The 24,642-nt window shown below is 42.7% G+C and overlaps 1 protein-coding gene across 1 annotated transcript; it reads right to left on the bottom strand.

Annotated features, from left to right (window-relative positions):
• Positions 1 to 17,733: 17,733 nt before the first annotated feature.
• On the bottom strand, positions 17,734 to 21,081 carry lgals2a (lectin, galactoside-binding, soluble, 2a). Its single transcript, XM_034539218.1, has 4 exons — positions 20,953 to 21,081; positions 18,815 to 18,894; positions 18,273 to 18,444; positions 17,734 to 18,064 (listed from the first exon to the last, which is right to left on the bottom strand). The coding sequence occupies exons 1-4, from the start codon at positions 20,959 to 20,961 to the stop codon at positions 17,918 to 17,920; spliced, it is 408 nt and encodes a 135-aa protein (XP_034395109.1). The 5' UTR covers positions 20,962 to 21,081; the 3' UTR covers positions 17,734 to 17,917.
• Positions 21,082 to 24,642: the final 3,561 nt, after the last annotated feature.

The raw sequence follows: 24,642 nt of genomic DNA, 5'->3' as shown, positions 1-24,642 counted from the left end.
TATGTTGTAGAGTTTAAGATGGCAGTTTTATGCGGAGTCACATACAATGGGTGCAGCAGGAGAGAGAACTTAAAATTCTAGAAAGATTACAAGCAACCACTGGGAGTGAGTCAAAATCAGTCAGACGATAAATATACAAAAGACAATGTCCCTTTACCCTTACATTATTGTGCTTGAATGAAAAAAAGGAATTAGATGAAGGCATCATCCAGCACTTGGATCTACGACATCTACTTTTAATTTTTCATTCAATTAAATTCAATATGCTTTGCGGAAATACAACAAATAGGCCAAAACGTCAAGTAATAATGACATTCTACATCAGCTGGAAGGAGAGGAGAGGAGAGGAGAGGAGAGGAGAGGAGAGGAGAGGAGAGGAGAGGAGAGAGGAGAGGAAGGAGGAGAGGAGAGGGGAGGGGAGAGGAGAGAGGGGACAGTCATTCCAGTGAGATCATGGTCTGTCTGATCCGATGTTTGCACCACTGCCATACCTATAGGCACATTTCTGTTGAAAGTTTCAGAAAAAAAGGCCAGCAGTAAGGACCCTAACATTGCATTGTGTTAATGCTGATTCTTGGCTGCATCAGGTTGCATAATTAATTGGGTATTGAGACATAATATAGAAGGCCATGTGATAGAATACTATTCAGCAACACAGGTGAGGATTTGAGAGCAGAACATATTTACTGGCATTGCTAGTTGACTGAAAAATAAAAAGTGTTGTCATGAAACAAGATAATTCAGTGATTCACAATGTTAATTACAGTATAGTCCATTTAATAATGAACATGTTCCAGGTATTGCAGACTGTCCCTGAAATACAGAACCCCTGTGATCTGACTCATGCAGTGAAAATGTTTGCTCAAATTATTGCTTTGTTTCCAAACATAAAAATATTTTTGCAAAATATATAACTGCAATTCAGTCTCATGTGTTCACATTTTAAGTCTAGTAGGTTAAAAGCTGCACTTGTTTTTGAAGAACATTTTACGCCCCCCAAAAGAAGCAGAAGATCACTTGTCGGATGAGTGAGGCTACAGGTCTAATAAACAAGCGGCACCTCAGCCAGCTTTCCTTTCAAAGACTTGAAGTGAAAATAGGCCAAACTTACCTTGACTGACATTAAAAAAAGGTGTGTCCAGGATTCACTGAACAAAACAGCGGCGGTCTCGCCTTCTCTGAGACACCTGTCCGGTGTGAAACATGGACAATCACGATCCACTGGCCATTTATGGGATCGGTGCGACCGGAGGCATCACGGCGAGAAAAGGCGAGGACGTCGTCGCGATGCTGCGGCGCAAAGCCCCGTTCCCCGGTTGAGAATTGGCTTGTGCGTTGCAGCCTTGGCGACTCTGTGTGGTGCGCACTGGTCTCCACTGGACTCACATTTCCAGAAATCCAAGAAGAAAAATTAGACGATAATCAGCAGTGTTTTTCACGCGCCAAGTTTATTCAGGGTCTCCTAAAGCGACCATTTCGAGCCAGTAGATGTCAAAGAGAATCAATACGACGAGTTCCACTTTAGGCTCTATGTGCTAAGGAATTTGGGAACACTTTCTTTTTCTTTTTTGTATACCACGGTCACGTTGACTGAGCACGCTGCAAAAATAAATAAAAAATCCCACAAAACAGGAGACAAATATCTGTTCGATCTAGCATGTTCTAACAACGAATCTTCTTTTTTTCCATTTCCAAATTGGCACGAACATTTCACTTCTTCTCAAACCATTCCGACACCAATTCCAGACGCTGTATCCCAAAAGGCGTGCTGGGTTTCAAACCCAATCGCAACAGTTAATCACCTGCGGTCTCAAATACAACATGTTCTACGGGGCTTCACTTCATCCTGCGCCCGGTCCTCCTCCCGGTGGAGTACGCGCCTCTGTCAAGCCAGCATCTTCATGCAGCCACAATATCCCACGAAGGCTTATATTCAAGGATGCATGGCTTCTGACGAATGTATGCGTGGGAGAAAAAAGAAGAAGAAAAAACGTCCTCCACTTGAAAAGATCAGATGCTTAGAAAAAAGTTGATCTTGTCTAATTATTCCCACGCTCCATGGGTTTATTAATTCATCTCCGGCGCGTCAAAAACTGGTCTTGAGGTTGAATTCTCAGCGAAGAGTTCTGAGGTGTGAGAGGGATGGAGGGAGAGGGCGGAGAGGGGGGGGGGGGGGGGGGGGTGCTGGCGCGCGCGTGAGAGAGAGATTTGGGAAACGGGCAACACGCTCCTGAATGAAGAGTAACACACTGCTGATTTGGGGGCACGCTCCTCATTATCTTGGGAACACTGATTTATTTAGTCCCATCTGGATAGCGCGTGGGTTGCAGCAGTAAATCACTCCCTAAACTGAATTGAATTGAGTGTTACACTATATAAAAAGGGAGAGGGAGAGGAAGAGGAGCTGGACTGAGAGAAAATGGTGTATGGCGGCTTTAATATTTGATGAGGCGTGCTTATTATCCTCATAACCAGTACACAAACGTGGTATATGCAAGCGCGCACAAATAGCTCCGGACACGCACGCAGCGGTAGCTAATCTGCTTGAACGTGTCTTCATGAGATCGGACAAGCGAACGCACCGTCGCAGCGTGGAGGCGAAAGACTCACGCGCATGGGCAACTTCGACTCACCCTCCGCGGGGCGCACCGCATCAAGTGCACTGCGGAGCATATTGGCAATTGGGTGGCTATGAGGCATTGGCATATGATAAGCCTTGGCATATGATAAGAGAGCGTGTCAATTGGAGAAAGTCGAGTCAAGTCTTGGAGAGAGAGAGAGAGAGACGCTTCAAAAGGGGGCAATGGCCACACACACACAAACACGCACGCACATTCAGTAGTGTACTTTGTATTCTTTCAGCACCGTGGTCTAACGAGCGACCGCTGTCCATGACTCACATTATTGGGCATCGGCCATCACTCCTTCCATCAATCTGCCTAAACCTCCTCCAGAGGGGTCAGCGCACTTGGTCAACTTTCTGACAGACTTGATATATATATATATATATATATATTTATATATATATATATATATGTATATATATACACATATATACATATACATATATATATACGTATATATACATATATAATTATATATATATAATATAATATTCAGAGTGATCCATGAGCATTACAATATCAAGTCTGCAATCTCATGACTTCATGGGAGGGACACAAAACATTGTGATGGGGGACATGAATGTCTTAAAGAGACAGTTCAGCCCAAAATCAGTAGTGCTGTTTATCGATCTATAGATTGTTTTGGTGCGAATTGCTTAGTTGTGGAGATATCGTCTGGTGCCTTCTCTTAAAAAAAAGACATTTGAAAAACTATTTCCAGAAATCATGACCCGGTTACTCATCCACAGCCCTTGTTATGAACAGTTTCATGGAACTATTAGCTTCTCCATGACTCCCGGCCAGTGGTTTTCTTGTAATCATCTCTATCTCAAAGACTAAGTCAGATAAAACATATATACCTTTATTTATAATAGCACTACAGGTATGATTTATTTTGGGGTGAACTGTCCTTTTAGGTGTTCAGTGCTCAAAATGTGTTTTATTGTTTTTCACTCATTGGAAATAACGCTGAACCATGCAGTACAGAGAGGGAGGCTGCAGAGATTTCTGATCAATTAAACATGACTACATTCCATCACATGCCAGGTCAGTCACAATGAAAGCAGTGAGCTGAAGCTTGCGGATTAGTTTTAGACATGTTTTTTAGACACTCCCTATACATGTATTGACAGGGAAATACTTATTATGGCACTTGTATACCCCGCACGCAAAAAAGGCTGCAGGCATGAACATTGTATGGTTAGCCATTGTGTGGTTATGACTAATTCAAGACGCCATGTGCAAAAACACCCCCACTTGCCAGCTTGAGGTAAAGTGCGTTATTCATAAGTTGTAAATAATTGAGGTTTAGGGAGAACAGTCGGAACTGTGGTGGGGATATTTGCTGACTGTGTGCTTTAGTCTGGGTTGGTACACAATGCTTGGGTCAGGCAATTAGTATGAAGAAAACAAAAAACAAAGCTACCCTTTGTGTTTTACTGTAATGACCAAGACGCTTCCAAACTAGTCTTTTTTTAATCTCGTTTGGATACCATTAACACTGGATAAGTCACGACTTACTGCTGTTACTGCTGCTAAAATGTTTGGGTAGGAGACACTTTGGCATTGCTGCACTCATTAGGTTGCAATATAGTTACCAGACGGCGTGGCAACGTCTAAAAACAATGTGCCAGTTGCATGACATCATATCTCCCCACATCAAGTAACTTGCATCACAACAAAGCAATGTATTATGGAGAGGGAAGTAACACAACGTATTATTAGTCTTATTAGTAAAATAAAAAACGTCTTATTAGTAAAAGAAGATAGAATAGTACGTGATTTTTCGTATAACCTGCTACAGTTAACATTAGATGCTTTTTACATTCATAAGAGTAGTGAAGATCATAATTTTTCCATATCTGTAATGTTTATAAGACATATGGCACCCAGTTGTGCAGAGGATTGATGCCAAATAAAAACATTACTCAGCAAAATACTCCAACTACTGACACTTACTGAGAGACAGTGCAGTTTCTGATTTGTTTTTGGCATCTAAATGCACATTGCATTATAATTATAACTGAAGTCTTTACCAGCCAACATGTATGCTTAGCTTTAATGTAAAGTGATTTAGACTCACTTAAACTCCTCCTGGGATTACAGCCCATTGACTTTGAGTCCAGACCTCCAGACTTTAGCAGTACTAATAGAGCACAGGTGGTTTGCTTTGAGGTGAAATGTATTTTTTAGAGTCTGCCAGGACAAATAAAACATGCAAAACCCCTGGTTCATGGTGTGTCAGTTTGAATGACCACATTGATAAAGTGGGTTTCTCCAGAGATGCTAGTTGTACACAGCCTCAGGGGCTTCTGGGAAGAGATTGGCTACATCCCAAAGTGTGTGTGTGTGTGTGTGTGTGTGTGTTAGGTGTGTTAGTTAGTGTTCGTGTCTATGTGGGAAACTATGTGTTATCCCTCTCTGGGGAGAGATAACGGGGAGTCCTGGAGGTACCTGAAGCATGGAGGGATGTGGAGGAAAGTGATCAGTGCCACAGGCTCAAATCACACATTCACTATCTCAACTCTGTTAGAACCCACTGTGACCATGCAGGTATTCACCAACGACTGTACACAGGAAGTGGACGTGTAGGCAACGTGGTGTTACCCTTTGGTTTGGGTACTGTTGTTTTGAAGCCTCGAGTTTGGCATGATGACAATTATTACAAATTACCTCCTAATTGCATCAGATAAAGGACTCATCTCCGTACTGGTATTATTAGACCTTAGTGCTGCGTTTGACACCATTGATCATGACATCCTATTACAGAGACTGGATCAGTCGATGGGCATTTCAGGTACCGCACTAAGTTGGTTTAAATCCTATTTATCAGATCGATCTCAATTTGTATTTGTAAACGATGAAGCCTCAATGACCACCAACGTTAATCACGGAGTTCCACAAGGTTCTGTGCTTGGACCAATTTTATTTGGTCCAAGCACAGAACCTTTGGGCAATATTATCAGGAAACACTACATAAACTTTCATTGCTATGCAGACGATACTCAATTATATCTATCGATCAAACCAGAGGAGACCAACCAGCTCGCTAAAATTCAAGACTGTCTTAAAGACATAAAAACATGGATGACCTGCAATTTCCTGATGTTAAACTCAGACAAAACTGAAGTTATTTTACTGGGCCCTGAACACCTCAGAGATCAATTATCTGGTGATGTGGTTTCTGTAGATGGCATTTCCCTGGCATCCAACACCACTGTAAAGAATCTAGGCGTTATCTTTGACCGAGACTTGTCCTTTAACTCTCACGTTAAGCAAATCTCAAGGATTGCATTTTTTCATCTACGTAACATTTCAAAAATCAGGCACATCTTGTCTCAAAAAGATGCAGAAAAGCTGGTTCACGCGTTTGTTACTTCCAGACTAGATTACTGCAACTCCTTATTATCAGGCTGCTCTAATAAGTCTCTTAAATCCCTCCAGTTGATCCAGAATGCTGCAGTTCGTGTACTCACAAAAACTAAGAAAAGAGATCACATTACTCTGCTGCGCTCACTAAATGGGGGGCTACTTGTGGTTCCTAGAGTCCTAAAAAGTAGGATGGGAGCAAGAAACCTTCAGTTATCAAGCTCCTCTTTTATGGAACCAGCTTCCACTTTCAGTCCGGGAGGCAGACACAGTCACCTCATTCAAGAATAGACTTAAGACTTTCCTGTTTGATAGTGCTTATAGTTAGGGCTGAATCAGGTTTGCCCTAGTCGAGCCCCTTGATATGCTGCTATAGGCTTATAGGCTGCTGGGGGATGTTTTAGGATACACTGAGCACCAATCTCATCTTCTCTCTCTCCTTATGGATGAATTTACATCTCTCCATTGCACCTTATTAACTCTGCTTCCTCCCCGGAGTCGTTGTGACTTCACGTCTCATAGGGTCCATTGGACCTGGAGGTGTCTGATGCCTGGTGAGCCGGCCTCCAGCGTTGGCCCTGCTGATGCGCCCCGCCCCCTCTCCTCTCTACCTCCTTCTGTTTCATGGATTGGAGTTCCATTCATACATTGTCATATTCATGTAATGTGTTTATGTAACTTTGTAAATGCTGTTCATTCTGTACACATGACATCTATTGCTTCTGTCCATCCGGGGAGAGGGATCCTCCTCTGTTGCTCTCCTGAAGGTTTCTTCCCTTTTTTCCCTGTCTAAGGTTATTTTTGGGGAGTTTTTCCTGATCCGATGTGAGGTCCTGGGACAGGGATGTCGTATGTGTACAGATTGTAAAGCCCTCTGAGGCAAATTTGTAATTTGTGATATTGGGCTATACAAAATAAACTGAATTGAAATGTGTCTTTCATGTCTAATGTAAAGCACTCGCTCTGCACACACACACAAACACACACACATAGACATCTAACCCCCCCCCCCTCCCCCCCCCTCCATGTTCTTATGAAACATTCAGAGTCCCAGTTGACTGGACAAGTGTTCACCCTTTAGTGGATAAGCCCACGCTGAGGCTCATGTTACTCTTTCAATGTCACATGAGAAAATGACTGGCAGAGAGGAACGAAGGGTCAAATGAGAGAGAGAGGGGTTAATGACAGGAAAAGTACAGGATGAAGAGGAGATGAGTGGAGAAGAAAGAGAAGAAAAGGTGAGATAAGCAAGTTTAGAAAAAGGAAAAGGGAAACCCAATGTCAAAGACGACTGACGGATTGTTTGTTTATCTGTATGCTTTTAGTTTTAAAAAAATTATTTCTTTATTGAACAAACTGTTGAATTAACCTGCCTGTTAACACCGTTAACTGAATTTACTACACTTTAACATATTGTCTTTTACTAGAAATCCCTGATGTCCTGATATATTATATAGGCGTTTTCTTTTTACAAAAACTCACATAGAAAGCTCTACTGCTGTCCTCGGCCAAAATCATCACTTGTGGAAAAATCCATGTACCTGACATTAAGACATCAGCTGAAGAACTGAAACCAATTTAACTTGATTTTCAGTCAATTCTCAGTATCCCCCTTCCCCTCACGGACAAACATATACACACACTCACACAACCGTACACATGAAAACCGTGCACATACATCTTCGACTGCAGTCTCATTTCACATTTCACAGTCTGCTCTTTACCTAGCCAGAACCCCCCTGGAGGGATTTAGTAAATAGAAAGCTAGTTTGTACTTTCCATTAGAGCCTAATTCTATTACGCAGTTGGCTCTTATCGATCCGAACATTCAGAGAGACATGCAAGAAAAGTAGCAAGTGGAGCACAGCGGAGGCCACTGTGGTTTGAGGATGGAGGCGGGAAAAGGTGGGAGTGAGGGGGTGCGTTCGGTTGAGGCAGGAAAGAAAAAAAAGAAATAGAAGGGATGAGAGAACGAGGGGATATAAGAAAAGGAGGAGCGAGATTTATATGGCTCCAACTGTAAAACATGATCCAGTGTCCTGATAGCCAAAGCACAAATACACATAATATAATTTTATCCTGTATATTTCTAAGCAATACTAAGTGTGTGTGCGTGTGTGTGTGTGTTCTGAAGCCCCAATATTATGCATAAACACTCACTGTGCGGGTGAACGGAGCTCCGACACACTGATTCAAATTGACAGCATGCATATAATTTGAACAGTGCAGGGACCTGAACACGGCCAAAACACATGAACAAGCAGACGCACGGGTGTGCTTGTGTACGCACACACACACACACATTGGACTGAGACAGGAAGGAGACCACAGCACGGCCGGTGTGGGAGCGAGAGCCAGGCAAGACATGAGAACCCCTTACTGAACGAGTAGCCTGGGGAGTGTGTGCTATACGGTGAAGAGATTGGATTTGCTTGTGTGTGACGTTTGACCCCGGGCAGTTCTGGACCATGTGGTCACACCTGACTCACCCTTCCTGCGGGGTTGAGTGCGCATAAACCTGAGAAAAAGGGGAGAGATTATGGGGCACATTTCTTCAGAGACGGCGGTAGATGGAGGGTGAGGCAGAGAAAGGAGGTGGAGAAAGCGAGGCAACAGAGCGGATAAAGGAAGAGATGAGTTCAGACGAGGGTGTGGGGGGGGGGGGGCATACAATCGGGAATATACAAAGATATGACAGTCATCTTCGGTACCTGGACATAAAACACAATTATCACATAGCTGTGTATGTCCATTCTGTTGGAAATAACACACAAATACAGGTATTGAACAAATATAGACTTCGTGGCCACAAACTATTGAAAGAAGAGGATATAAAACATTTTAAAAAGCACATGCCGACCCAGAGAGAGAATTGAACGTGGGTATAAAAAATACACATTGAGAGCCCTGTTTTCCCAAAAAGAAATTGCGGGAACCCTTTTTTTTTTTTTTTAAATGGCAAACCACAGTGACCCAATTCACAATAGGCCTTATCTATAAATCATGAGAGGAAAATTGTGCATAAAAGAATGTTTCATTCGACTATTTTTACTGCCATTGCACATCACTTTTGATTATCTTCAATAAGTAAACCTTTCATTGTGAAGAGATATTCCTAAATCACATCTTAGTTTTATGCATGTGTTGTTAAAAACATATCCAAGTGTAATACTAAATGAGAACAAAAAGAATGCAGTACTAACTTTGTTCTCGTACTTTTAATTTCCTCTCATCAGTATAACAAACAGAAAGTAAGCTAGAATTGTTATAAATAGGTTACACTTTATTAGACCAATACATTCAGTCTCCTCATGCGGCTCAAAGGTGTACTGCAGGTATAAATATTAAAAGACGATGGAAGAAATGCTGCTTCCATAATAAAATCTCCCGCGACCCTGCTGACAGTCCTGACCCATCTGTTGGAATGACTGATCTAGAGTCAGTCTTCGAAAAAGTAGCAAGAGTAAAACCTCAGTTTCCTCACGTACTCGATACACATCTTCTCACAGCTTGCTGCACAGGAGTCTGTCACAAGCTTGGCGAATGTGCGTTCACCTAAATACACACTACGCTACAGTGAATGTCGAGGATGAAAGCAACTAGGAGACAATAAGGAAAGCATCTTTATGTGAGCCGATAGAAAAAGCGAGCCAACTTTGGATTAAACAGACAGGCTAGAGGATGTCAAAGAACACTCAGTGTTTACAGTCGATGGTGAGGACACTAACAACGGGGCTGTCTGGATTAACACCACCGACGATGAATCTTATGGTTTCCGTTGCCTAATTTATCACCGATGCACACCCACAGTCACAATGCGTTTCTTGTCAGCTCCGCCACCGTAGTGGTGTCATTTAGAACAATGTTTCATTTGACAGCTCTGTTCTCACGATGTCTGAAGACAACAACAAAAAAGTGTATGGAGGCATCTTCTTTTATTTCTGAACTGTTTCATCCCTGGATGGGTTGATGCAAATATGAATCATCGAAACTCCCACTACTTAGTCCAAAATGCACTTGATGTTAAGGGTACATCAAAACTCCCAGAATATTTGGTGACTGTGGGTACCAACGTTAAAAAAGCACTGATATATTTAACTCTCATCAGCATCAACAGTTTGATGTTGGATACACTATAATAGATACGTATTTTAATGCACTGCAATCAGGAGGCGGTCAGAAATACAGCATTGACTGTGCAGTCCAAGTTTATGGAGCCATTAAATGCAAATTCTGTTTGAGGGTGAACTTGGCATTTGAATTATGATGATGCCTCCTGAATACAACTCATTGCTTTCTAGGAGGTACATTTAAGCTACCATTGGATTGCACATAAATGTATATCAATGCATTGTAATGGAGGCTTGACTTACAAAACCATTATTTATATTCTGCGGTCTCTGACTCAAATTCAATTTCAAATGTAGGGATTTAGAAGACACATTTATCCAAAGTGACTTTGTAAACTGAGTGAATGTGCCTTGGGAATAAACAGATAAGTCGATAACGCAATGAAAAACTGGTACATTCATTCAAAGTTAATCATCAGAAGCGAAAGCTCAAATGCAAAAGCCTCGGCAATACCAGTCCATCACTGTGTTTACGGTATAAGGTTGCAGGGATTGGGCTGAGCAGCAAGGTCTATTCTTTCTGCCACACGCCCTGAAGTAGCAAAACAAGAGCAAACATTCACCTTCACCCTGCGATGTCAAAAGAGTTTAAAAGAATGGAACTCAACTTCTAGTAATACGGATGAGCTTTCGGATACGTTAGGTATACAGCGATGAGCTTCATTCCAGCCAAAGAGACAACTAGGAGAGTGACTTAAAACAGCGTGTGTGAGGTGCATTACACATCTCAAATTAACTCTGCATCATTGTGGCAGTCTCACTCACCATCTCAGTCTCACACACACATAATAAATAATAAAAAAAGTAATGTTCAGTCGTGATGTCACCGCAGAACCCAATTTTAAATAAAAGAAATACTCTGTGTGCCTCACCTGTTTCTCTCACATAGGTTTGATGACATTAACTTTCAAATGTGACCCAGATATGTGCAGTGGAGCCAAGGACTGACACTTGATGTTTGAAAGGGCTTACTCTGCGTAAAAGGTCACCTATGCTGCTGTGCATACACGCTGCACACACAGCTACACACATGCGCTGTAACAATCATAGGGCAGGTTCGTGACAGTGTACTCTCCAAGCTGTCAGCAGTGTTCTGCGGTCTGTCTGGGATGAAGCGTAAAGTTCCCTTGGGCTTTCACCCAAACACAGAAGCAACTAAAGAATCCAATTAAATGCAAACATGCATTTGTGTTTTGTTTATGTTCACATTTGGAGAAAACCTAAAAGAAAAGTAAACTGCAATCGCTACTGGGTTTCTAGTAAAGGCCTATAATGTCCCCGAATGGGCATAAGTGTTCAATAGAGCTCTCTCAGTCTGACAGATATTTAGAGATAGACATTTTATGTGGTACTTCTTGTGTGAGAATCAAGCTTTGTGTCGGGGTCACAGCTCAGCTCAGGTTTGAGCATCCGCAGTCCACAACCAGAGAATATCAAGTCAGTCATGCCATTTTGAATATCAAGTTGCAGGTGAAGAACTGCACTGAGCAGAACATTGTTCACCAGAAACTCATAGTAGTAATAAGCATATTTATGTAAACAAAACCAAAAAAACATTCCTTAATGGTGCAGTGAAAAATAGATTCGATAAAGTCCTGTGCTCATGTTCAACCCAACAGCACATCCCTTTTCTGGAAACAGGACCTTTGCAGCCGGTGCATTCAACTGATTATCAGCTCCATATAAACGACCCCCTCCTCAGTCGAGCCCAACAAGACAATAAACTACGTGCTGAGGACGGCGGGTGCAATATTATTAAGCGTCATGAATAAAACAACCTGCCAATTTAACAACAGAATACAGTGCCACCAAGGCGACCAGCACAGAGACGAAACGACAATATAAACTCCACACCCACTGCACACAGCCTCGAAAAATGAGAAACACACAAAACGGTTGATTTCTGTAACAATTATCAAAATGTATGATGCTTTACTCGCCTGTCTGAACGTCTTCCTGTGACGAGTTGTGGGCAACAGGAAGTCCTCCTTACTGTGCTCCAGATTAGACTTCTCTGCTCGTCCATTCTCAAAGCCCAGTAGAACGAGTCCACACGGTGTCTCTGTCACAGTAGAACTAGTCTACACGGTGTCTCTGTCACAGTAGAACTAGTCCACACAGTCTCTGTCCCAGTAGACCCAGTCCACATGGTGTCTCTGTCACAGTAGAACTAATGTTAGTCCACACAGTGTCGCTGTCCCAGTAGAACCAGTCTACACGGTGTCTCTGTCACAGTGGAACTAGTCGACACTGTGTCTCTGTCTCAGTAGAACCAGTCCACACGGTGTCTATGTCACAGTAGAACTAGTCCACACAGTGTCTCTGTCCCAGTAGAACCAGTCCACACGGTGTCTCTGTCACAGTAGAACTAACGTTAGTCAACACAGTGTCGCTGTCCCAGTAGAACCAGTCCACACAGTGATTCTGCCACAGTAGAACTAACGATAGTCCACACTGTGTCTATGTCACAGTAGAACCAGTCTACACGGTGTCTCTGTCCCAGTAGAACCAGTCTACACGGTGTCTCTGTCAAAGGAGAATTAGTCCACACAGTGTCTCTGTCCCAGTAGAACCAGTCCACACGGTGACTCTGTCACAGTAGAAGTAACGTTAGTCCACACTGTGTTTCTGTCCCAGTAAAACCAGTCCACAGGGTGTCTCTGTCACAGTAGAACTAGTCCACACAGTGTCTCTGTCCCAGTAGAACCAGTCCACACGGTGTCTCTGTCAAAGGAGAATTAGTCCACACAGTGTCTCTGTCCCAGTAGAACCAGTCCACACGGTGACTCTGTCACAGTAGAAGTAACGTTAGTCCACACTGTGTTTCTGTCACAGTAAAACCAGTCCACAGGGTGTCTCTGTCACAGTAGAACTAGTCCACACAGTGTCTCTGTCCCAGTAGAACCAGTCCACACGGTGTCTCTCTCACAGTAGAACCAGTCCACACGGTGTCTCTGTCCCAGTAGAACCAGTCCACACGGTGTCGCTGTCCCAGTAGAACCAGTCCATACAGTGATTCTGTCACAGTAGAACTAACGTTAGTCCACACGGTGTCGCTGTACCAGTAGAACCAGTCCATACAGTGATTCTGTCACAGTAGAACTAACGTTAGTCCACACGGTGTCTCTGTCCCAGTGGAACCAGTCCACACAGTGTCTCTGTACCAGTAGAACCAGTCCACACAGTGTCTCTGTCCCAGTAGAACCAGTCCACACGGTGTCGCTGTCCCAGTAGAACCAGTCCATACAGTGATTCTGTCACAGTAGAACTAACGTTAGTCCACACGGTGTCTCTGTCCCAGTAGAACCAGTCCATACAGTGATTCTGTCACAGTAGAACTAACGTTAGTCCACACGGTGTCGCTGTCACAGTAGAACCAGTCCACACGGTGTCGCTGTCCCAGTAGAACCAGTCCACACGGTGTCTATCACAGTAAGTTTATTTTATTTTTTATTTAACCTTTATTTAGCCAGGCGAAACAGATTAAGAACACATTCTTATTTACAACTGTGGCCTAACAAGAGGCGAAACCTCTTGAGGGAAAGGAGAGGAAAATAAATAAAAAAACGGGGTTAAAAAGTGCCAAGGAGCGGAGAAACCAACATGCTAACAGCCTGAGAAACAGCTGCATTCATCTTTCAGCAAGTCTGTGATCTTGGCTTTAAAGGCCGACTTGAAGACGTAGGACTGTAGTTGCAAGGATTTCTGTAGTTCATTCCAGGTTGTAGCTGCAGCAACATTAAATGAAGACAAACCACGTGCAGAGAATTTTTTAGGGACATCCAACATAATACGGTTAGCAGAGCGAGTGTTGTAAGCAGGGGATGAGATGTGCAGCAGCTGACACAGGTAGGGCGGAGATAAACCAACGAGAGTTTTATAGATTAACAAGAACCAGTTAATTTTAACGTTAGTCCACACAGTGCCGCTGTCTCAGTAGAACCAGTCCACACGGTGTCTATGTCACAGTAGAACTAACGTTAGTCCACACAGTGCCGCTGTCCCAGTAGAACCAGTCCACACGGTGTCACTGCGTTCTTTGACATTTTCACACACCTGCCCGAAGTTAAAATATCCTCCGCGAGCACATTAGCATGTTAGCTCGTCCCAGCATGCACCTTCATGGGTGTGTTTGATTTGCCCAAAGGCCTTTTGACTTGTCACACTACACAAAGTGAGCCAGCACGCACTTCAGAGGAATTCAACCCTCATTTAGCCTGGTATTGTTTACACCTGTCCTCTTCTTACATGTATGACGTCATCCGTACTTTTATGGCATTGTTGTGGTTTTCTTCTGTTCACTAATTGTAAGCCCTGGTCCAACCCTCCCCCCGGCCCCCCATTCACATTAAATACAAAAATTAGTCATACTAAAGTGCTATGCAAATAATTGGGACTAATTTATTCTGAATTCATCAGGTGCAGTTAACTCAAGTGTTCAACTAATTTGACCATTTGTTTTGTGACAATACACAAAATGTTTGTTTTAAATGCTTGTTTGCCACTCTTCATTTTAACTGTATGTTGCACATTATAATCATCCACCACCATACAACTCATTCTGATCCTAAAAAACCAACATCTCTTCTATATGTCGGATCATGAGTCTTATCATCCAGCCCTTCCCCACCTCCACCCACACACATTTAATTTACTGTATTAGTCTTTTTTATTGTTGTTTTTACTGCTTGCGTTTCTGTTTGGGACTTGATTTTCAGCTCATCCACATTTCAGTCTTCTTCTGCACAGCTGCTGTGTTTTGTATCTTTCTTTTAATTTTGTGGTTTCTTTACACATAAATAAACACCAATCTGTATCCAAACTCCCCAGGGTCACACTTCTACTATGCTGTATCCAACAGGTTATGCATTCATGTTGCTAAGATGAAGCCTTCGGTGAGGCGGAACATGCATCCAGGACCGCAGTCAGCTCAGGGCGGGCCCACGCACATCTCAATGTGTGGCTGATAGCTTCGGTGCAGAAATCTGGAGTCATGCTGGCGCTAAATATAGACAAAGGTTTTATGTAAGCTGAGGTGAATCATTCCATTCCACACATTTCAGCACATTTATTCACGCGCACGACAAGTGACATGGCACAGGTAAAAGGAAACACAGGCATGTGTTAAACATCCGCAGTGCTCGTCACATGAAATAGATTTAGAGAACTGACAGCACAGCATACCCCTGCTGTCTGCCTGCTGAAATCACACACATGTAGACATATGTGTGTGCGTGTGTGTGTGTGTGTGTGTGTGTGTGTGTGTGTGTGTGTGTGTTTCTCCTGGGCCTATGTTGATTTGAATGTGTTAATCAAAGCCCTCATGTAATTGATTGGATGTGTGAGGAAGGGCTGGAGGGTTGTCCTTCACACGAGCATCACAGTTTTGAAACAAACAGCGTACACACTTAATGACAGTAGGACGGAGCCCGTGTGAGCATATGAACCCCCCCTCCTCCTTTGACATTCACTGGTTCACACAAACCACCTACTTTTTGTATTATTATCAGTATGAGCACCGTGAACAAAGGAGTCAGGGGAGAGGTGAGTATCGAGCCTCACTCAAATGATCCGAGTGGATACAGAACGAGCACAAACACACTTGTGCGCTACCAACTCAGCCCTGGATATTGATCTCGTCTGCCACAAAATAATGAAGAGGGGAAGTGTTAAAATTAGTTATTTCCAATTAAAAGTGCAAGAAGAGGGATGGGTGTACAGCTGAGGAATGACTGAATAGAGACGAGTCGTCAGAGAAAGGGGGGAGAGAAAAGTGAGGTAAAGGGAAAGATGTTGGAAAGAGAGGTGAAGAAGAGCAGATTTGTTTTAAGGTACGACAGATTGAGTAGAAGATAATAAGGGGAGGACGGGGGAAGGTGCATGAGTGAGAAAGGAAGAGATACAGGGAGTGGAGAATAAGAAAAGAGGAGAGAGACTGAACTGTAATCATCATGGCAACCAAATCTCCTCCTCCTCCTCATCCTCCTCCAAAGGGAGCACCTTTGACACTGCCAGGTAGCTTCAGAGCACTGATTACCACACACACACAGACACACACACACACACACACGTCCTGCATGTCAGACTGACCATATGCTTCAAAGCCACAGACACACTCATGTGTCACTGCTGTTAATGGTCCTGACGAAGAAGAAAGGAAAGGTCGTCCTGCATGAGCCCCTCAGCCTTTAATAATAATAATAATAATCCATATAGTGCTTTTCAAGATACTCAAAGACACATTATACACCATAGACACAGCTACGGGGAGCAATGCAGGGTTAAGTGTCTTGCTCAAGGACACATTGACTAGGGCGGGGATTGAACTGCCAAGCCCTTGATTGAAAGACGGGCATGCTAACCACTGACCCATAGTCGCCCCCTTCCTTTGTCTGGAAGGATCAGATCATGGGAACTTGTTTTCCACCTCCACTTTTCAATCCATCTCTCCTAAAATCAGCCTCACACACATTGCCATTCGTTGCATCAGAGTAGATTATAATAATACTTATTACACACACACGCACACATAAAAAAGGTGTCTCGTTGAAACGTCTGTGATTTCATGTCCATCTCTGTGCCATCCCATGCATGTGCTGTTCAGCCGGAGATAGACAGGCCAGTCAGATGTTATGATTGTTGTTTAAGATATCACTTCACTTTCTTCTTCTTCTTCTTCTTCTTCTTCTTCTTCTTCTTCTTCTTCTTCTTCTTCTTCTTCTTCTTCTTCTTCTTCTTCTTCTTCTTCTTCACAGAGTTGAGTTGGACCATCGTCACAGAAAGTCATTTGGCTTCTGTTAATGTTGTATATCTATGTAATTTTAAGACTGCATGTCAACGATTTATAAAAAAGGTCAAATCAATATGGAATCACAAGTTCTGACACCAGCTGATGGTAGAAAAAGTGCTGTGACAATTTCTGCATGCACAAACAATTCCTCTGTGAATTCAACCCTGTGAAATAATGTGTCACTTCAATGTTGTAACCAACCTGTGACTGACAACATTTCTCACATTTTACAGTATATTGCATTAATATAGCAACGGCGCCATCTACTGGCTAACATGGCTAATTGTGTTTTTTTATATTTATTTGACTTTTGTGAGGTACATAAACAAAAGCAATTTACAGAACAAGAAAGAGAAGATTAGGCTGAATGTTTGAGGTTTTCCTGCCAAACTCGGATGGATGTGGGTTTATGGCTTGAGGATTCATGTCTTGATCCCTGTGAACATCTACAGGTCAAAAGAATTGAGAGGAAGCCGAGAGACGAGCGGCTCCAGTCTGCCTTCACAAGCTCCTCTACTGATGAAGACTGCTGTTTGATAGGAGGCAGGATGTGGTCTCAATGAATGCTGATGCTAATTATGAATCTAAATGGTTTGTGGCCTGTGATGGGAGCCGGCCGTGTGTCCCCTTGCAGCTCGTCCGGATGCTTTTAAAGGCTTGCTTTATATTACATTCTATTCTTCATGTGAATGCTGAGCAATCCGTGTGAAGGTTTCAATGCAGTGATCTTAAATGAGATCCAATGTCTGTGTTTCACAAGCAAGGGGCTTGTTGAGAGATAATGTGCTTGTTTCACACGTTTATTGAGGAGTCACACAAGTCCACTTTCATCAAGGCCGTGCTTTATTTAATACATGTTGTAAAGGCAAGATCTACACTCAGTTATACATCTGGAATGTCTGGGAGGGATAAAACAAGAATGCATGCTATAAGTGACCTGATGCTAAACTAATTGAAAAAGAAAAACATGAATTTCAATCCAAAACTCCAGGGAGGGTGGAGGTTTATTTGATCTCGAAGCTTGTGACGCGAACCTCTCCATCGAAACTGATGTATGAATACTTCTCGGCCCCCATGCGGTTGGGGAAGTGTATCACAGAGCCGTCCGATAAAGTCACCAGGAACTCTGCCGCGGTGAATTCAATAACCATCTAGAGTGAAGAAGAGGAAGAGTCATTGTACGATTTTAAAATTTAAAATTTAAAATAAACGTGCAGGAGCATGAACACACACTCACACACACACACACACACACACAAACACACTCACACTCACACACAGACTCACTCACTCACACTCTCACACACTCTCACATACACACACACACACACTCACACACACTCACACACATGCTCTCACCTTGAACTCCTCTCCCTGGTGGAAAGGAAAGCCTCCCTCACGGTATTCCTCGCACCAGCTGCCATTCTGGTAAGAGTTGCAGACCACAGCATTCTCGTCTCCGTGGGCGTTGAAACGAGGGTTGATGTGCATCACGATCTCCTTCTCATTGGGGCCAATATTCACTGCAAAGCTATGGCACAAAGAAACAATAAGATGTATTACTTTTTTAAATGGCTGCTTATATGTAGAACGTGAAAGAGGACACCAAGTGCACAAACTATTGTGAAAACCTCAGCAGTTGTGTGGGTGCTTTTGTCATCTGCTAACAATTATCTTCATCAAGCCCACGTTATGAGGGGAAGTTTATAGGTACTCCCTGATTGTAACTGATTACAGATTCCACCTCCACCTCTGTGAGTATACACAGAAAAGACTGGCCCTCGTGTTGAGTCACAGCATTTCACAGGGAAAGTTGAAGAAGTACAGAAAGAAGAACAAGAACAAGAACAAGAAGAATGAAGGAAGAAGATGTCTTATCGGCCTCAGCCACTCGTACTTACTTTGTGGCCTCAGGTTTGGGGACTCCAACAACGGTCAGTGTCTGCCCGACCTTGAAGGACATGCTCTTTATGATCATACCCTGTGCAAGAAAAAACAGGGGGAGGATATAGTCGTACGTTATTTTGTGGAAATACTACTGGATTTTTATACATCCAATTATCATTGCAGCTCCAGGCAATAAACCGCACCGGCAGTAGCTCCAGCCAACTCTCCAATCCTCACTTCATCCTAAGAAATAGCACAACATGTGTTTTTAATTATACTCCCATCAAGACTCCCATCAAGGTCTAAGATTCCAGCTCTTCCCTGTCCCACCGTTGTCATGGGCCTTTTTTCCTCTATGCGGATTTTGGCAGAGGCTAAACATTTTGAAAAAAATGATAGGGGACGACCGTTAAACTGAGTAATATTTTCCTAAGTGCAATACGATGGAAAAAAGGCTGAGCCCAGCAAAAAACCTCAGCTCGGTTGCTGCTGTACATGTGGCAGGGGAATACTGTGTGGAAATTACACTTGAGCAATATATTATCTGGTTATGAAACACAGAGCACCACTGTCACTTTGTCAAACTATGTATTTGGGGAACTGGTAACTGTCGCCAGGGCAACAGGTACAAACATAGCAGCCCTTTGCGGGTTTACAAGTTTTGTCAATGTAGTTAAAGGAGAAGTTTCTGAGAGGCTGGATGAAATCTGAGTCTGAGCAGAGTCAAACAGCGACAAGTAACAAGTAAAAAAGTTTTTTTTATTGTGAGTTTTACTAGATATAATTGAAATGCATCACTGCCTTTCAGAGGTTGATCTGAGGCAACTTTCCAGGGGACAGTATAAATAATTTTGTTGCTAATCTTAACAGTGTTAAATACAGTCGACAAGAAACCAAACTTTAAAGGCAGTTTACTTAGTTGATCAAGTTCAGAGTCAGAATGATTACGCGGTTCAGGCAGACAAACTTGCAGAGACTTTTAGTGATATTGTTAACCTGAACACCACTTTAAATAATCCGTGGTCTGGTGGATGTATATGTTGCTGGCGGTTTGTTGATTCTGGCAGAACTTGAGAGAATATATCTGGAATAAAACCAAAAACTGATTGAGGAAGATGGAGGTATAGGATGACATGGGTTCGACATTCTTTCCATGCTAGAGTCCAACTGTTAAGTGTGTGTGTGACACATGGCACTGGGGCTTGAGCTGTGTGGGGCTGGGCCGCCCTGCATCACTCCCATACAGTGCTGTCTAAAGGAATCTGAATGGTGCATTGTATAAGAGATGCCAATTCATTCAAACACACAGCATTATGAATTATTTAACTCTAAAATATCTGTGATCCCGCTGGAATTTCTACAATACAAATACCAAATAGACCTTTTCAATGTAGGATTCTATCACTCCCTGATAGAATCACATGGGGAAAAAAGACAGCTGCCTTTTTCACCCCGAGAGGTAAACGTAAGAATTACAGCATGCCAGCATCAATTCTCGACTCCACATGATGACTTTATTTAATTACATCCTTTAATGTGATATAAACCCGCTGCCCCCCGCCTCGCAGTGCCCGTTCCAATCGCATGTTTATCCCTGTTTCCACCAAAAACCCAGAATGATACAGGGCCTTATTGCAATTTACTGAGTTTATGACTCCAAAGCGACCAGAATGCATTGCTGGCCATATTCAGCTGAGACAGAGATGATTGAACTGAAATTAACAAATGTTAGAAAGCGTTTCTGTTCCAGTGTAATCCACGTTTGGCAGGAAGAATGTACAGACCTTAACAGAAGGCTTTTTTCAATGCATTGGCTGCTTCTATTAGGTGACTAATGTGCATGCATGTGTGCTCTGTCGAGAATACTTTGACCATAAAAGGCAATCCAAGAAGCCTCTCAAAAGAAAAAAACTCTCAAAGACCTCTCAAAAGATAAAAAAGCAGCTAAAATGATGTGCAGGGAGCTGGTTCAGTTAAAGTAAAGTTCAGTCGGTTCAGATGTATTGACCGTGTGGGCTGACACTCAACCAGCTGTCGGTGCCACTTTTAAAATAGGAGATGACGGCGCTCGTCTATCTGAGTCACACGATTATCAGAACAGAGGAAAAGCAGTGCAGGAGCACAGTAGTAGTAGCTTTAAAATGTTACTTACTTGATTCATCTTTGCTGATGTAGTCACTCAAGTCGGGTTGAGAAAAAGTGAGAGTGGTGCAGGGCCTCGACTCACTGCACCCTCTCGGGATATATACAGTGTGGGAGGTTCCTTCAACCTCAGTGGCATTTCAAGCAGCGAATACAATCAGGCCACCAGAGAACACCGACCAATGACGTCAAAGTGTTGTTATAGTCTGCAAATAACTATTTTAGTGCTTAACAAGTGATTGCAGACCTTGGTGAAGGGAGGGTAATTGGGGATTTGTTGACATCAGACTGTTACTTTGTAACCTGGTGGTGTGTAGTCTGACTGTGAGGGGGGAACTAGAGTGACAGACACAAATAGAAATGTATTTGTTGCCATGGAGACAACTAAATATTTGGCACAGCCAAAAGCCGTAATGTGCACGTACTGTACATAGCTGTATATGTGAGAGCAGGCTGTCAGCTTCAGTGTCAAGTGAAAGAGGCCAAAGTGAAATGTTGAAACTGAGTCTTCTCAAAATGATCTGAATCTCTGACTCACAGTGGGCAAAAGTTAAAACTTTCATCAGCTGACATCCAGCTGCTGTGACTCAATGGGGGAATGAGCCACACACACTAGCACTGCAGTGTGATACAACATAATGCCATTTAGATTAATGCCACAAGGAGCTTTATGAATGGGTTGGATCACCTCAAGGGTTTAATTCTTGTTGTAAAAATAAAAAAGAAAGTATCTCTTTGGTGTGCACACACACACACACACACACAGAGTATGTATGTGGTTGCAGTTTTCAGTGTAAACACATCTGTGAGAGGAATCTGAGGGGAATGAAGTCTTCATAAATGATGTCTGCTGGTTAAAACACTGATGACCTGCTGATTACTGACAACACATCAGCTTTTACATTATGTCACTAAGAAGCAAGCTCACTCTACACAGTTACTCAGTAAACATCCACCAGATAGTACAGCCTGAGTTATTGGTTGCATCAGAAGTTGAATGTGGCACAGAGATGTTATTTTTTGTCTTGCACCCCAAGACTCAGTCTTAAGACCGTCAGCAGATCTAATCACAAAGAGACCTTTCACATAAACAGCGGAGGAACACACACACACACACACACGCACACACACACACACACACACCACACACGCACACACACATACACACATACACACATATGCATGCACGCACATGCACACACGCACATGCACACACGCACATACACACACACACGCACACACGCACACACACATTCTACCATGTTAAAGTTGCTTTCTCCACCTACACATTTGGCGGTGCAAACACAAGCAGCTTTCTCTTTTAATTGTAATATTTTGAGAGTTTTGATGGAAATGACTGGTATGGTGTCTGCTTTGACCTCAGGTGAAGTGGACAGTTGACCTGAGTGTAGTTAAATACCCGCGTGTTCTCTGCCCTTCAGTGGTCACAGTTAGGGGCTGCAACACCACATGAACGCTCTGAAGACAGTGGAGATGGTTGTGGATTACAGGAAGAATGCAGCCCCACCCGCCCCTCTCATCCTGTGTGACTCCCCCGTTGACGCTGTGGAGTCCATCCGCTTCCTCGGCTCCATCATTACCCAGGACCTCAAGTGGGAGCTGAACATCAGCTCCATCACCAAGAAGGCCCAGCAGAGGATGGTCTTCCGGAGGCAGCTGAGGAAATTCAACATGCCAGGGAAAATGATGGTGCACTTCTACACTGCCATCATTGAGTCCATCATCTGCTCCTCCATCACCGTCTGGCACCCTGCAGCCACGGCCAAAGACAAGTGCAGGCTGCAGCGCATCATCCGCTCTGCCGAGAGGGTTATTGGCTGCAATCTGCCATCCCTCCAGGTCCTGTTCACTTCTAGGTCACTGAAGCGGGCCAGAAAGATTGTCACTGACCCCTCCCACCCTGGACACAACCTGTTTGAGTCCCTCCCCTCTGGTAGGAGGCTGCGGTCCATCAGGACAAAGACCTCCCGCCTCACCAAAAGTTTTTTCCTGTCGGCAGTCGGGCTCATCAATGGAGCCCGGGCCACTGACTGACTCTGTCACGCCCAGGACTACCTCCTCTTCTTCATCCTTCCTCTCTCCTCCTCCTCCTCCTCCTCCACACACATGTCACTTTAACATGCACTTTAACTTAAACACACGTCACATGTAACATACACTTTAACTTAAACACACATGTCACTTGAAACACACACCTAAACACTTTAACGTTATTTGTTGTCCGAGCACTTTATCTTATACTTGAGTTAATACACACATTGCATTGTTGCTGTCGCGTTGATTGTTGTTTGTCATGTCTAATGTTGCACCTTCCGCCAAAAAAAAATTCCTCGTTTGTGTAAACATTCCTGGCAATAAACGGTTTCTGATTCTGATTCTGATTCTGAACTTGATCGCTGAAACATCGCTGGTATTAAAACAGGATGTTCAGTCATGATTATCCAGCTCTCACACGTCACTAAGAGGAAGGCTGCAGCACACTTCAAACCTTCAAACGTACCGCTTACATTTGAAAAATAAAGATCACACATTGTAGGCCTTAAAAGATGATTGAGCTTCATTCATGTAAGGAACAACATCACCTACAAATCAGATGTAGATACTATGTTTAGAATAATAAGACATTTGGAATACGGCCGAGCTATATATTTGAGAGCTGTCATGGAGTTTTCACTCTTACTTTAATTAGCAGGGTGGTAAAATTACATTGACAAAGAAAGTAAATCATTTGGGGAATCAAATTTAATTAAATCTTGATAAATAAACATGTATTTATAAATAATTAATTCAGAATCATCCCCAGTATGAAATTGAAATGGGTCAAATGTAGTTTCCTATTGTAGAAAAGTGTGAAACATTCATGTCATTAGATTATGGCTAGAATTAAGAAAACTATTTACTTTATATGCTGTGACTATTATTTCTCTATTAAGATAAATGGTACAGAGCAGAGTAGTACATGTGCAGTGTCATGTTGTATGAATTATATTCACACAAGTATTCAAATTATGCTACACACAACCTTAAAGGCAGACACACGCCGACAGGAGTCACAAGATGAACAAGGGAAGAGTCTCCCTGATGCAACTCTGTGAAATCATTGTAATACCATTGTAATGTGTAATGTGACCCTTCAACACACACCTGATTGCATCATTCTCAGACAGGATTGAAAGTTCGTATTAGTTTTACTTTAACTAAATATAAATAGGGCTTTTTTTCTGATGGTGTTTTGTTTCTCATAGGCATTTTTCTTGGGAATAATACCTAGGATTTCATTGTCACTGATTTGGAGAAAAAAAAATCGTTTTAGTTATGTCAAACTATTTAAAACTTTTATGAACTATAAAACTCGCCCGTTTGTCAGAACAAACTTCAACAAGGCTAAGAGAGTGATTATTTCACAGATAAAGATGTGTTTCAGGAACAGGGAAATATATATTTCAATGAATGCAAACTTTGAATGGGCTGATACTAATTTACCTTAACCCTCAATTACGGCATATTCAAATATATATATATATATATACATATATATTTATATAAAGATATTTGAATTGTAATCATTACATAAACACTCGTACAGGAGTATTACACTCTGATTTCACCATTGCACAAACCCTGCTGCTCAACGAGGGCCTGGTCCACAAATATATGAACAACCCCCTCACTGCTATTG

This window comes from Cyclopterus lumpus, chromosome 8 (assembly GCF_009769545.1).
Source record: "Cyclopterus lumpus isolate fCycLum1 chromosome 8, fCycLum1.pri, whole genome shotgun sequence".
Taxonomy (NCBI): Eukaryota; Metazoa; Chordata; class Actinopteri; order Perciformes; family Cyclopteridae; genus Cyclopterus; species Cyclopterus lumpus.
This window is presented reverse-complemented; position numbering and strand designations above follow the sequence as displayed.

What these genes read in the sequence shown, in the direction of transcription:
- lgals2a (XM_034539218.1), bottom strand. An exon ending in CCCAAACCTGAGGCCACAAA is followed by an intron (nt 18,445 to 18,814) that starts GTAAGTACGAGT and finishes TTTGTGCCATAG; the next exon opens with CTTTGCAGTGAATATTGGCC. An exon ending in ACCAGGGAGAGGAGTTCAAG is followed by an intron (nt 18,065 to 18,272) that starts GTGAGAGCATGT and finishes TCTTCACTCTAG; the next exon opens with ATGGTTATTGAATTCACCGC.